The 14,059-nt window shown below is 49.9% G+C and overlaps 5 protein-coding genes and 1 non-coding gene across 6 annotated transcripts; 2 read left to right on the top strand and 4 right to left on the bottom strand.

The window, feature by feature from the left end:
* Window positions 1-593: 593 nt before the first annotated feature.
* Window positions 594-2,319, bottom strand: BO85DRAFT_459396 (MFS transporter; the record flags this gene model as incomplete). The annotated part of the gene is made up of 2 exons (XM_025661652.1): window positions 594-1,501; window positions 1,572-2,319. 2 exons carry the CDS (start codon window positions 2,317-2,319, stop codon window positions 594-596), a joined length of 1,656 nt encoding a protein of 551 aa, XP_025516168.1.
* Window positions 2,320-4,263: 1,944 nt separating this feature from the next.
* BO85DRAFT_t147 lies at window positions 4,264-4,368 on the top strand. The gene has a single exon. It is a non-coding gene; the product is annotated as a tRNA-Ser (tRNA).
* Window positions 4,369-5,164: 796 nt separating this feature from the next.
* On the bottom strand, window positions 5,165-7,753 carry BO85DRAFT_468794 (putative PHD and RING finger domain protein). The gene is made up of 2 exons (XM_025662292.1): window positions 7,259-7,753; window positions 5,165-7,136 (listed from the first exon to the last, which is right to left on the bottom strand). Exons 1-2 carry the CDS (start codon window positions 7,557-7,559, stop codon window positions 5,557-5,559), a joined length of 1,881 nt encoding a protein of 626 aa, XP_025516167.1. The 5' UTR covers window positions 7,560-7,753; the 3' UTR covers window positions 5,165-5,556.
* Window positions 7,754-8,822: 1,069 nt separating this feature from the next.
* BO85DRAFT_488048 (60S ribosomal protein eL43) lies at window positions 8,823-9,470 on the bottom strand (the record flags this gene model as incomplete). Its single annotated transcript, XM_025663497.1, has 4 exons — window positions 8,823-8,886; window positions 9,024-9,188; window positions 9,334-9,364; window positions 9,452-9,470. 4 exons carry the CDS (start codon window positions 9,468-9,470, stop codon window positions 8,823-8,825), a joined length of 279 nt encoding a protein of 92 aa, XP_025516166.1.
* Window positions 9,471-9,952: 482 nt separating this feature from the next.
* On the top strand, window positions 9,953-11,745 carry BO85DRAFT_420918 (uncharacterized protein; the record flags this gene model as incomplete). Its single annotated transcript, XM_025657910.1, has 5 exons — window positions 9,953-10,472; window positions 10,525-10,672; window positions 10,725-10,797; window positions 10,857-10,981; window positions 11,037-11,745. The coding sequence occupies exons 1-5, from the start codon at window positions 10,283-10,285 to the stop codon at window positions 11,743-11,745; spliced, it is 1,245 nt and encodes a 414-aa protein (XP_025516165.1). The 5' UTR covers window positions 9,953-10,282.
* A 385-nt stretch (window positions 11,746-12,130) lies between these two features.
* Window positions 12,131-13,728, bottom strand: BO85DRAFT_371682 (alpha/beta fold hydrolase; the record flags this gene model as incomplete). Its single annotated transcript, XM_025656008.1, has 6 exons — window positions 12,131-12,408; window positions 12,489-12,943; window positions 13,040-13,149; window positions 13,207-13,314; window positions 13,421-13,473; window positions 13,650-13,728. 6 exons carry the CDS (start codon window positions 13,726-13,728, stop codon window positions 12,131-12,133), a joined length of 1,083 nt encoding a protein of 360 aa, XP_025516164.1.
* Window positions 13,729-14,059: the final 331 nt, after the last annotated feature.

The following is a 14,059-nucleotide window of genomic DNA, read 5'->3' as shown; positions in this document are numbered from 1 at the left end:
CTACTATTATGCCAGTACAGTTGTCTACTGAGCAGTACGCAGTAGGGGACTTCTGGTCAGAAATGGTCTTAACTCTTAATTTCTTGCATGGATGAAGAAATGAAGAAACAGGGTGGATTTGTCTTTGACCTCCCTGCCAGTTGGTGATTTGACTTGGACTAAGCCGGATGCACGCTTCCCAATCGGTCTGGAGGTGAGCATTGGCCAATCAAGAGTAGAGACGGCAAAGCAACCCGTTGGCACATTCCGGGTTTCACCACCAAATGAACACATTAATAATAACAATTAATATATACCACTATCATCATCATATTATTTTGTATTGCATATATATTTATACGGAGTACACCGGCAGATGCAAATGCAAACGCTAGTTATCTATATCCCCCATTGTCACATTATTACCTCAATCAATAAACATTAATCATCCCAAGTTCTATATCCGCTGGAAACAACGCCATGATGCTGATGCTGATGCTGATGATGCATGAAGAATGCTGAGTGGGTCACACCCATCAAGAGAAATCCATGAGAGAAGATGCAAGTTTTCAGTTCCTGTTTTCGTCCTCCTTTATTCACTCTTCCACCCCCATTTACAACTTGGGACTGAACCGGCTCATAGCCCGAAGCTTCTTGCCGTAGAAGAAGAAGAGGACGGGAATGGGAATCATGGCGACCGTGATGAAACCGAGCAAACTGGAGGCCCAGTCTACTCCCAGCTTGTTATACATTTGCGTGGCAAAGAGAGGGAAGGCACCTCCCAGGCTACTCCGCACCAAGGTGTTGGCGGCGATGGCTGAGTTGGCGAACATCAAGTACACGTCAATGATGTAGTTGAGTCCCTGCATGAAAATCACCAGGATTCCCATGCCAATGGGCACACCAGCCACAACCTGAGCGCCCCAGGAGGTACTGGGATGCGAGGTCCAGCCGAACCAGAACAGACCAGCGGGCAGCAGCACCGACGCAATCATCATCGGAATGAGACGCTCCTCCGGCACCACACGGCCGTGTTTGGCCAGCTTCCGAGCGAATCGCGTCTTTGTCTGCCAGATAATCAACGCCGCTCCACAGAGCACTCCCACCAGGATGCCAATGAAGGGCAGCCCTGCAATACCCTCGTTCGTCCACCCGCGCACGGACTCAAACGACACCGGGTAGGCTTCGAAGAACAGATAGAGGATGCCGTATACCAATGCCAAATACAGAGTGATCAGAAGCAGAATGGGCTCGAGGAAAAGCATCATCACCGGCCGCAAGAGGTACTTGGTCACGATGTCGTTCATCGTGGGGCGAGCATTGTCCAAAAGGGAGTGCAGAGCCTCGTTCCCAGTCTCCCGGCGAAGACGGGCGGCACGTTTCTGAAGGATCCTCGGCGCGTAGGTTTCGGGGACAATAATGAAGGCCAGCAGGCCAAAGGATCCTGAAGCAATCAAAGTAATCCAGGCTGTCCAGCGCCAGCCAAGGTACGAGTCAGTGAGGTACCCTCCGACAATAGGACCTAAATCAGACATGTTAGCAAATGGCCTCTGCAGTATGTTATTCATTCCACAATGGAAAAATATACTTACCAAGCACGGGTCCAATGAAGGTAGCACTGGCGAACGCTGAAATAGCAACCGCACGATCAACGGGATCCCAAAAGTCGGCCATAGCACCACCCACCACCGCCAGGGGCGAGCAGCCAAAGATACCAATCAAGAATCGGCAGACCAAGATGGTCTCCACGTTCTGTGCCACTGCAACGGGGATCTGAAAGATGGCGAAGATGGCGTAACCAGAGAACAAGGGAATCCTACGTCCATACAGCTCCGACAGAGGAGACCAAAACAACGGTCCAACTGCGAATCCGAAAACCACCAAACTGGTTGCCAAAATCATAACCTCAGTCGAGACACCGAATTCCTTGGCAGTCACAATGGTTGCAGTCGAGAAGACACTACTGGCGAACGTGATCCACGTAGTCATGAATGACAGCGACATGGTGATCAACCACTTGCGCCAACGGGGCATGTTCTGGGGATTTTCGGGGTCATCTGGACCGTCCCATTCCACCAAATTGGGATCCTTTTCCTTCTCCGCTGCCTTTTCCAGTTCTGGTTGAGGTGCACCGGCCTCGATATCATATCCATCTTGCTCCAACTCCTTGTCGATGACGTCTTCGCGGCCTTTTTCTGGGTCGCCGGATGTACTGGCGGATTCCGATTTAAGAGTCGAGTCGGAGGATCGCAGATGCGCTTCGTGTGTTGTGTCGATATGCGAAGGTGCAATGTTCGATTCCGGTGCTGCAGCACTGGAAGTATGCTGTACGTCACTCATGATATATGTCTGCGCTCACCCGAATGCGCCAACGAGAGCTAATGATCTTGATGCTATGGGAGGGGGTTGCGAAGGGTGAGAGACCAGTTCTCAATGTGGAAACTCGCCCTGGACGGAGACAGATATAGTATACAATACTGTCTTCACAGACCAATCGAAACGTCTAGAGGGACTGGGGGATAGGATACGCAAAACACCTGCCGGGAGACTAGGGCCATGGTGGACATTATAAAGACATCCAAGCCTCTTCACTGAGTGGGCCTCCTCCAGCCAAGACATGAAGAAATGATTAATCAAGACCGGTCTTAATCATGGAAAAGCCGACGGGGTTAAGCCAGGCGGGATATCTCCAGCGAGGGACCCCACTCCTAGGACCGGTCCATATTGACCATAACATCCCAAGGTTCCAGGATCAGGTTACCCACCTTCCTACAGATTCCCGACTGACCTCAGAAGTGATCCTGTGCTTAGGTTAGGGCAATGCCATCATGCCCGGACCTAATTATGAGCCGTTATATCCGGAGGATGACCAGGGTCCCCGGTGTTTACAGGATTCTCATTGGGGACATACTGATCTGTAGGCCAGACATAGCGCAAGCGTCATGAATAATAATGCGCTTCCCCGGCTGCACAACAAGCCCCTCAGGCAGCACTAACAGATTGGGGGCCATGGGATGCAAACTCTTCGCTCCATGCGGCCAAGTGGGCACCAGCTCGCGCCTCGGTGGCTCCGAATCTCCGAAATGATTCATGAAAAAGGTTAGATATCAGCACTGGATCCAGTGCCCACTTCTACCCGATGGCTTGGCACGCCTATCTCGACATTTCTCGACACTTCGTCCTCAGGACGTGCGCAGACTGACCGTTGACGAGATCAGTCGGTTTCATGTGTTTGTGCCAGACTGTAGTAGATATGTCAGCAATAGCAGCACGTGGTAGTTACAGCAATCGATCTGCCATATCACGCAATCCACTGTTGGACTTATTATCTGCGCTTCTGCAACTTGTGCAGTGATTCGTCATCCGCTTAACTTCAGCCTGTCCACGGGCCACACGCTGAGATACGAACCAGGAACGGCGGCACATTTTCTGAGACCGAAAGCCGAAACCATACCCAATACGGTTAATATTCCAGTTGCTAATCCCCGACGTCTTGAAACCTCATCAGAGAGCTAATCTACTTGAAGATAAACAGGCTGACTTTGTGCTTGTGTGGCTTGGATAGTGTTGTAGTGGGACCATGGGAAGAAAAAGATAGGGGTTCCATAGATTTTAGCTATGGGCTCCATAAATTTTTATTTTCTCTCTTTCCATTCTTTTGCCGTCTAGACCTTCGACAGATGGAGACCTGACTGGATCCTGCAAGAAAAAGAGAAACGAAACAGAAAATTGTGACAGATCTGCAGCAGGTCAAGTCTCTGACACTCACCTCCTATCTGTTACTAGATAGCTAGGTCGTAGACAACTCATGCCGGAGAATAAAGTCCAAGGCAGATCAGTTTGACAAACGAAACAAAAAGTCTATTCTCAAAGAACTTATCCGCCCGCTACATGATAGCCCGTGACGAGAACCGCATTAGCAGGAGAGCAAACAGCCCCAATGACCACCACCACCAAACGTATTACAATAAAAAGTTGATGATTGAAGAAATTTCCATCATCCACCAATCAACTAACAAGGCAAGATTTACCTACTACTTACAACACAGGGCCATACGGAACTATTCCGATCCACCACACACACACAAGAGAACAGTGAAAAAACCCTTCTCTACCATAGTTTAAACATCGAACCGAACCTATCTAAGCTAAGCAATCAATAATGCCCATGTCCGAAACCATGAAAGAAAGAGAAGAGCTTGAGTGATTGTGGATCAACTTCGCTTTACTTCATAAATGTATAGTATATATTTCGATAAGGAGAGAACAGACTATAACCAATCAGACACTTTGGCCGAGTGGTTTAAGGCGCAGGCCTGCTACTACTCCTCCGTACTAGCTGATTAGCCTGTGGGTTCGCCCGCCTGGGTTCGAGTCCCAGAGGTGTCGCATTATTTTTCTTTTTTCCCCCCCTCCCTCCTTTTATCTTCTTATTACTGTCTATATTTAGATTAGGTTACTCACTGTTGTTTTGTTTCGGAGCGCATAACTGGGTGTGTGAGAGGGAATGGTTCTATCCGTGTACTACTTGCTATTTATGCCCGATTTTCGTGCCTCTATCATACTACTGACAAAGTACATTGTATGTATGTGATAATAGTATGTATGTATGTATGTAGTATATCATGAAACCAAACCCCGAACCCTACCTACGCCCCAATCTTCCCATACAAACATGCCATGCATGCATGCATGCACTGATACCTAGCCAGCTACTACTCACTAACAAGGTCGTAAGTACCTCCTAAGACAGTTCCAGATCATGCGAACCGGTCAGTAACTACGTATGTAGCCTTAGCTAGCAGATCTATTTAAAGTGTCTGTTCTGTTTACGAAGAACTCAGAACAGCTCAGAAGGTAACTAACTGCTCCGGCAACCCATGAGCCGATCGGTCTATGGTGGTTGGTTGGGAACCCGTGCATGCAGAAACACTGGTTGCATATCCGAGCTGCCCGTGATACTTAAGCGAGAACGAGAGGGCAGATAGACAGAGATGATGTGATCAGTCGATAGATAGATGCTAGTCGGTTGAGTCCGATCGGTTGCAATTGGCGGTGACTATCTATAGTACTACGTACGTACTCTTACTTTCATGTTTACTTTTCTGCATTGTGGGACTGATGTTACAGATTGAATGGATATGCAGCTGGTGGTCTCAAGTTTGGGTTGTTAGGATCGAAAGTTGGGTTTCAGTCATAGATTCCTTGTTGTCATTGGAGCGGTGAGGACTACTGGTAGGCCTACATTTGTGTGTTTGTGCTACGTCGCAGGAGTCACAGAAACGACGCAAGTACTGCCCACGCTGGCCGTCTAGGATCTGGACGGCCAGCAAAATGACATCCATAGTATATCACTCAGGTATATAATAAATGCAAGACAATGCTACAGTATGCGGTGGACAACATACGCCACCCAGCCGGCCAGTATATTTCTCAATGGGTATCCAACCCTCCCGTGCAAGCTCCGGCCAAACGGGAGTTGTCACTTGAAAAACAAACGCCGGGTTCCCTTATCCTCCCACAGGAATCAGATTAATCGCTGCAAAACGCCGGGAAATGCAAGACGCTATTCAAGTATCAAGAGCTTTCATCAACAGAATCATTGAGGTCGTGGCGTTGCTTCAACGCATCAACGGCCTTCTCCACTTCGTCCTTGGCCACGGTAGCCAGCGTGGCTTTGGCCCCGATCCCGAGCGTTTCGACGTCGCCCGCACGCTCGTACAGCTTCCGAGATATATTTCGATTGATCTCCGTGTATTGTTCTTTCGTGATGGTCTTCGAACGATAGTAAGGCTTAAGCGATGACCCGACCAGCTTCTGTATGTCGGATTTGACTTTGAGGGACAAGCCGGGACGACTAGGAGAGCTGTCGTCGGAACGGATAGCCGCTGATCGAGTGGCAGAGCGAGGTATCCGACGATTCGGGCGGCGAGTGGGGGCTTGAGAAGAGTGATCGTCTTGGGCACTCCGAGCAGAACCAACCGGCGACACATCTGGCGAAAAAGGTGGAGAGGACGGGTCTGCTGGTGACCCCAGTTGTAGTGGAGACATGGGCCTGCTTCGGAGGGTTGGAGGCGGCGTGACGGAAGACAGACGCGGGGAAGAATGGTTAGATGGGGCAGGCGATATGGAAGGCGACGAGGGACCTGGGGTCGCATGATCGGTGGGTGCAATGGATGATTGACCGGAAGCGCCATGGGAAGTGACCCCGTTCGGGTTGGACGATTCTTCGACCTCCTTGAGAAGGGATTGAAGGAAACTCGGTTCACTCGAACTCTCGGCATTTATCCGAGCAGAGGCCTGCGCACTAGCAGCTCTCGATGATTCACCATTCTGTACCGCTCGAGCTGCCAGGTCTTCGGCCCTTCGTGTTCGGGGCCGCTTCAACTTGCGTTCAGGTTCGGTAGGTTCAGGAGACGGCGACAACGTCGGTTCCTTACGTTTCCGGGCCGCGCTTGGGTCATTCTCAATCTCACGGGCACGCTCGAAAGCATTCCAGGCCCTCATCTCCTCAAGAGACTCGGGCTCTGGGGTGGGCTCACGAGGAACGCGGGGCCGCGACGGGCGAGGCGCCTCGATATCCAGTAGAGCGGCAGTGTCTCGGAACCGATTGCCACCGCCCTGCTGCTCGGCAACTTCAAAGCGACGTTGCCAGGCTCGAAAATCACGTTGGTGGGCTTCTTCCCTGCGCTGCTCTTGTCGAGCGCGCTCGGCAGCCATGTCATCATCAAATGGAAAGTCCAAATCAATGTTCAGATGATCCCAGACAGATTGCCACACGCGAGCCCAGTGCAGCGAGTTGAGCTGGTTCCTGCTCTGCAATCTGCGTCGCTGTGCTCTTGTGCGACGACCACGCCTGTCTTGTGTCTGGGAAGACCAGTCGGCAGTCTCAGGAGACCGCCCGAGGCGACGTTGCGTCACACAACGTGTGCAGTACCAGGGACCCGTCGGGACAGAATCGAGGCCAACACAATATGTGTGAGAGGGGACATCGCAGCCATCACAGAGGAGAAGCAGCTCTTCATTGTCTGCATCACCACAGATTGGACATGGTTGAAAGTCGGCAAAATCATCATCTATATATTCAATGATCATTGAGGGGTCGACTTCTGCTTGCTGAACTCGATCCTGCACGGCATAGGAGGATGTGACGGGACCTAAAGGGAAGCCAAAGATCAGTTAACTGAGATACACATAACGAACAAGAGGGAAGTAGAGACCATCCATGACCATTGTAGGTAGGTCCATATAAAATAAAAGGGACTTATCAAGTACTTACCACCAGGGCGGTCACTTAGTTCGACCATGTTGAAACTCCGACGACATATCGGACAGCTGTTGGCTCGCTCGACCCAGGGCTTCAGGCAGTTATTGTGCAGGATATGCCCACAAGGGAGGAGCTGAGCGATCTGGCCCGAGTCCTCTGTGCCATCTACGCCATCATGGTTGTTGAGGGAGGTATCCGCCGACTTGCCCTCTGCCCCGAGGTCAAGTCTTGGCGCGGCCTCGGCGGCGACGGCAAGAGGATCGCTGGCGCTTTCGCCAAGGTCTCCTAAGCACACAATACAGGTGTCGGACATTAACAGAAGGTGATGTGCCACAATTGTCTGCAGAGACGCTGAGAGAAGGCATGAAGAGCAACCGGCAGAAGGGACAGGAAGGCAGAGGGAGTGGGAAGGAGAAGGGGAGAGAGAGCAGGTCGAGTGATGTGGGGAGAAAGCAACCGGCCTTTTGAAGGTGGACCTGAAATCCAGCCTAACGCAATGCAGTCTGGCCTCCAACGTGACCGGCCTTGGTCCAGCCAATGATCTTCATTGAATATCGTCGCCTGGCCTTAGTCACCCGCGCGCTCTCTTTTTTGAATGATGAATGAGAAAAATGCCTTGCCCTTGCAGCACCAGCTGAGTACCTTTGCATCTCTAGTCTCAGCAAGCCTCTTTCTTCCTGGTTAGTGGGTTCCCTCCCTCTGCTTTAGTAGTTGACTGTCTTTCTTTCTCTTCCCTGAAAAAGCTAGTAGAAAAGTCCACGGGTCGGTGTGACCCTGATCTTCCCCTCCTCCATGAATATTTAGTAGTTAGTGTATAGTAGTGCGAACTCCCGAATGACCTTTTCTTATCTGCCTAAAACATGACGAATAATTAGCTAACTTGATATATTTAGCTGACACAACGGTCCGTCCCTAGCGGTAGTTCGAGAAAACGAAAATAACCAAAGAAAAGGAACAGATACGTAGTGAACACATTTCCTTTAAGGTTTGCGACCGTCTTGAGCAACCTGTCCGAACAAGCTACGGATAGAACTCTATATGGGTGATCAAGCAAAAAGACCACATTTGGCACATATGGATAGTATGCATGCATGTCGATAAATGCACGAGGGGGGCGTTTTCCTTTACATCCTTGCGGAAATGCGGTGGTTGGCGGTGTCTCCCTACACATCCAACTCAAAATTATCGAGTGGACATCCATCAACCTGAACCCAACATCCCCTGTTGAGATACTCACATGCTACCACAAACGAGTCCATCAGATGGCATGACACAATCACAAGTTGCTCCGTTGTTTCCAAGTGCAGAACAAGAGTGGTAGTACGAAAAGGTTCATCCGATAAATCCGGTAACTCGACTAATTGGTTCGATGGAACGGGGTAAAAGGTCTGGAATCACCGATGGTATTTAAATCTAATGGTGAAGAAAAATCCTTGTGCAAACGACAGCAGTTGGCGTTGCCAACATCGAACTAGCGGGCTTCGTGGAAAGAGACATTCGCTCATTGAAATTCTCCAGATCTCATTTTCTCATTTTTTGATTTAAACGTAATAGAAAAAAGTAATTCCATCAACACTTAAACCTCCGCAATTTCTCTGAGACGACGGATAGTGGAACGGGTGGCAGCGGCGGCGGGGGTACTGTAACACAATCCGAGCGATTAGCATCCATGTCATGCCCGCTTCTCAAGGGCCCAGTCCAAGTCGATGGGGATTGCACTGGACCCAAGACACAGCTTATCCAAGGCAGCAGCGGCAATAGTAGAGTTGGTACTTACGAGACAGTGTAGGCACCACCGGCGACGGTCTTGTTGCAACCCTTGCACTCCCAGATACCAACAGCCTTGCGCTTGACGGTGTTCTTTCCGCAGAAGGTGCAGATGTAACGGGCGTGCTGGGACACTTCCATCTTCTTCACCTGCTTACGCAGGGAGGCACCGTATCTGTTATCAAACCATCGTCAATATCGATTCTTCTGTATCGCAAAATTCGAGGTTGAATCTGTCGTCTTCGATTTCCGGGAAATAAAAACTCGATCGACTTCATCCCGATTTCAAGACTTCGTGGTGGAAAAGCGTGGCAGCATACCTGGTACCATATTTACCCGTGATACCGACCTCTGCAATAAATGTTAGTCTCGCGATTCGTCGTTCATAAATTTAAAACCTCATCAGTCGTTCTGTAGAGGTTCAAAAGGGGCACATACTCTTCGTGCGCTTCGTCATCTTGTCTCTGTGCGGCTGTTGAGGTCGAAGATGATAACAGTGCGGTAAGTCGAAATCGAGACTGAGGCTTTCTACTCGGGCGGGAATGGTTGTGGGCGGGCTCGCTTAGGGCTGGAACTTTGGTCACGTGCACCCCTTCAAATGCAGATGCTTCTCATGATGTATTCACTTGGCTACTCTAGTAGTAGCATACTTTGACATAATGTGGAAAACTATGCGGTTTAATCTATAGAGGACTTCGTAACTTCTTTCAATTCATCTACTTTCCTGCTCATAGCCATGTTCTTCATTTTGCGCCGTACTGTGCGCATCTATCTCGAACCAGCAGGCCCCCACGCACGTGTGTACACAAACGGAAGATTATGTAATGCGACACAGCATAACACAACTAATTAATTAGTTTACTAACCACTTTGTAACTAGTCGGCAATAGTTACCTCATGGTAAGCAACAAGGGTTTGTATAGCTTCTTTAGGACCCTTGCTTGATTTTGATTACTGAACAGAAGCGAGTAAAACCCTTTCATATGCTAGAGACGGCTACAATGAACTACACAATGTCCCCTCATCCCATTACTGCATTAAGCATAACCACATGCCTCGGTCCTCTCATCGGAGGTTTCTTCACATCGGGTTAGCCCAGGACCGCTGTTCAGCAACGCCGTCATGGCTGGGTGGCATTCAGGAATCCCCCCTAGATTCATCCGTGGCGGTCAAATAATTTGCATAGTGCTTGTATCCTACCTGTATCTGCTATCCAGCGTCTCCTTCGTATATCACAAATCGATATAGCCGACAAAGCCTCACAAACAAATGGAATCCAACAAGCAATATGATCTGATCGTCCTGGGGCCCACGGGCTATACAGGACGCTTCTGTGCTGACCACATCGTCAAGAACTTTCCCACCAACCTGAAGTGGGCTCTGGCTGGTCGTTCTCTCAGCAAATTGGAGAATATCGCCAAAGAGCTCAAGAATGTGAACCCGGATCGTGCCGAGCCAGGTACTTGATACTACATGTCTGTTGGCTGAACACACCGTTGACTTGCTTGTAGACCTCCTCGCCGTGCAACTCAACCGTGAAGAGCTGCACCCGTTGGTCCAAAAGACGCGAGTTATCATTAACTGCGTGGGTCCCTACTGTCTATACTCCACGCCTGTGATTGAAGCTTGCGCCAGCAACGGAACTCACTACGTCGATGCGTCAGTTTGCCTCTGTATAACCAGTCCACCAATGCATAGCTAACCGAAGCAGTACCGGAGAGACACACTGGGTCAAGGAGATCATCGGCGAATACCACGAAACTGCCAAAGCGAACGGTGCTGTTGTATGTACCTTACCCTCACGACTCCGCAATACGACAACAACAACCTAACTGTCAATCAGATCATCCCTTGCGTTGGCATCGAAAGCGCACCTGCAGACTTGCTCGCCTGGGCTACAGTGAAGCGAGTCCGCGAAGATCTATCCTGCCACACCAGATCAATCACCGGTGACATCCACGAGATCAAGTAAGGTTTCACCTACTTCAATAGACCATCCAATACCTAACACCAACCCTCGCAGATCCTCCGGAGCAAGCGGCGGCACTCTCTCCACCGTTCTCACTTTCTTTGAGAATGTACCACCTTCCGAAATGCGCAAAATCTCCACCCCCTTTGCGCTGGCCGCATCGGCCCCTCCGAAAGATATCCCCCGTGAGCCGCTATGGGCGAGGCTACTCGGTATCCGATCCGTCCGCGACATGGGTATCTTGACCACCTCTCCATCAGGCCTAGCAGACACCACCACCGTCCACCGCAGCAGTACCCTGATGCCTGAGTTCTACGGTCCCCGATTCTACTTCAGACAATTCCTCCGCGCCAGGAACGCCTTCACCGGAATTCTCTGGCACTATACGTTCCTGTTCGCTATCACGGCTCTACTCCTGCCTTCGGTTCGCACCCTCGTCCGGAAGTACATTTACACTCCGGGTACTGGCCCTACCCTCGAGGATTCCGTCAACGACTTCGTCGAGTACCGCGCCGTCGCGACTGCGGATCAGGATACCCCCACGCCTCAGCGCGTGCTGGGCAAGTTGAGATACCAGGGTACTATGTATGAGTTCACTGGGCTGAGTCTGGCTGAGGCGGCCATGACGATTCTTGAGAATGAGGAGAAGGTGAAGAAGGTGTCTCGTTGTGGTATCGTCACTACTGCTACTTTGGGTCAGGAGTTCATTGATCGCTGGGATAAGGTCGGGTGTCATATTGAGACTCAGATCGTTGATAATTGATTTGCTTGTGGCCTTGGCCGATTGACGAACTCTCAACAGGATTTTGTTATATAGCTACTTATGACTTGAGCTGGTTGTTTATAGATATTCATTTGGTTGTCAATAATACTACTTACTTGCTAGTGAACTGCCCCGCGGCTCGTTCGAACAGCTCTCATACTATGCCGACCTCCATGTTACTTATATAAATGACTTTATCCTAGTACTAGTGACCCATTTTCAATAACCTGTAAATCCCAAACAATCTTCGATATAATCCCGCCCAGCGGATAAACCCAAAGTCCCAAAACAGACCCAAGAATACAACGATCAAGCAAGATATGCGTACAGAAAAGTACACTTGAGTAGTACCCATACATAGCACCACCTCCATCAAAATCAATGCTCACAACCTCGACATCCTCAAACTCTTAAACACCACCTCCTTCAACCACCACGCAATAATCTCATTCACCTCCTCCGGCTCCTGCCACAGTGCCCAATGCCCCGTGTTCACCTGCTTGTACGTCAAATGCGGCACCGTCCTCGTCATTCCTTTTCCTAGATGCGGCGGCAGTGCGGAGTCCTTCAGCGCTTGGATGAATAGTAATGGGGCTGTGATGCGGGCGTTCAGGATGGCGAGCTCTTCTTCGTAGTTTATCTCCCGTGTGCGGTACCAGTTTACTGTGTGTTTGTCAGTATTATTTTTTTCCCTCAATACTAGGGGTTGGGCGGTAATGGGAATAGGGATGGTTGGAACATACATGGCCCTCTCAGCCCGTTCCTCGAGAATTCATTCGCGTAGTATTCCAGTTCCTGGATGTCATCCACATTAGCCTCTGCATCCCACTCCCTTCTTTCATAAGAAGCAAGTAGAAATAAACTCACCACCTCACTCAACAAAGGCGACGGCCTAACAAGCTCCATCCGATCCAACAAAACCCCATACTCGGCATCAAACGCCACGTCCCTATCATCCGTGCGACCGCCATACAGCGCCGACAAGAACTTTTCGATATCTTCCTTACTAAAGATGACATCTTCGAGATTCCCGCTCCGGAATTGCAGCTGGTACGCGAAATGCGGCGCAATGTTCTCTACCATGTCTTCTAGCGCGAGGTATTTCCGGGTTGGCGCTGCGTATGGCACGCAGACCGTGAAGATGTGCGTTACGAGCTCCGGGTGCCAGAGCGCGACGCGGTAGGCGAGAGCGGCGCCCCTGTTCGGTTTGAGGTTTAGTTTGTTTGTTTGTTTGCTTGCTGTTATAGTGTAGAATATATTGTTTGAATATCAAGATGGAGGTGAAAGTGCTTACCAGTCATGTCCGCCGAGGATGATCTCGGGTGCGTCTAGTTGGATTGCGAGTTCTTTGATGTCGTTGGCGCAGCTTTTGTGCGAATATAGTTCTATTTCTTCGGGTGCGTCCTATTTATTCGTTAATATTGATGTCTTGTGTGTTTTGAGGGTGATGATGGCACGTACTGTTCGGCCGTATCCTAGACAATCTGGCGCGACAACTCGCAGACCCATGGAAATCAACATGGGGATTTGGTAGCGCCATCCCATGGATAGGTCGGGGAAGCCATGGAGCTGTACGCAACAGATAGTAGTTAGATCGTCTTGTCTGGTTTAGATGATACGTATTTTAATGTGATATATATCACTAGTCACTCTTGATTGGGATGGCATCACGCACGAGGAAGATTGTTGCCCGATAAACCCCCGATTCGGGCTCGCTGTAGAGGTAGCCTGCGATATATATCAGCGATCATGTTTTACAGCTTCTAGTGTCTCTACATCTGGATGAATATAGGGGGACAGCTGTGCTGCATGATTATAATAATGATGCATGATTTGAGGAATAATCGAGCCTGCAGGATAGCCGTCCTTTGAATTGCATCAGATGTGCTGCATCTCCTACATACCGTATGTCTTGCCATTGACGGTTGCCGAGCGGCGCTCGACCCTCGGGTCGCCGGTTACATCGATCTTGTCCACGGTCATGACGGAACAACGTTGGATGGAAAGCTGCAATGTTCAAGTACTGACAAGGATGTCTACTGCAGGAAGAGATTTAGATGGAGTGAAAGAAGTGTTCAGGCAAGTTGCATGCTACTATACCGACTTTCCCAGGATCTATAAATGGTACCCTATGGAGACCCCCGCCAGCTGTCCCGTCACGTGCAACCGGGGCTATTGATCGATGAATATAAGACTAACTACAGGAAATGAGGCGACAGAGTCCATTGGGCACGAGTAATATGGCATTTCTGGTACACATAAACCTGTTTTCCTGGCAGTAGTTTCGCCCTGGTTGATTGGTGACCGCCGAATT

This window comes from Aspergillus piperis (genome assembly GCF_003184755.1).
Source record: "Aspergillus piperis CBS 112811 unplaced genomic scaffold BO85scaffold_8, whole genome shotgun sequence".
NCBI lineage: Eukaryota > Fungi > Ascomycota > Eurotiomycetes > Eurotiales > Aspergillaceae > Aspergillus > Aspergillus piperis.
The sequence above is the reverse complement of the archived record's forward strand: the minus strand, read 5'-3'. Positions and strand labels throughout refer to the sequence as shown.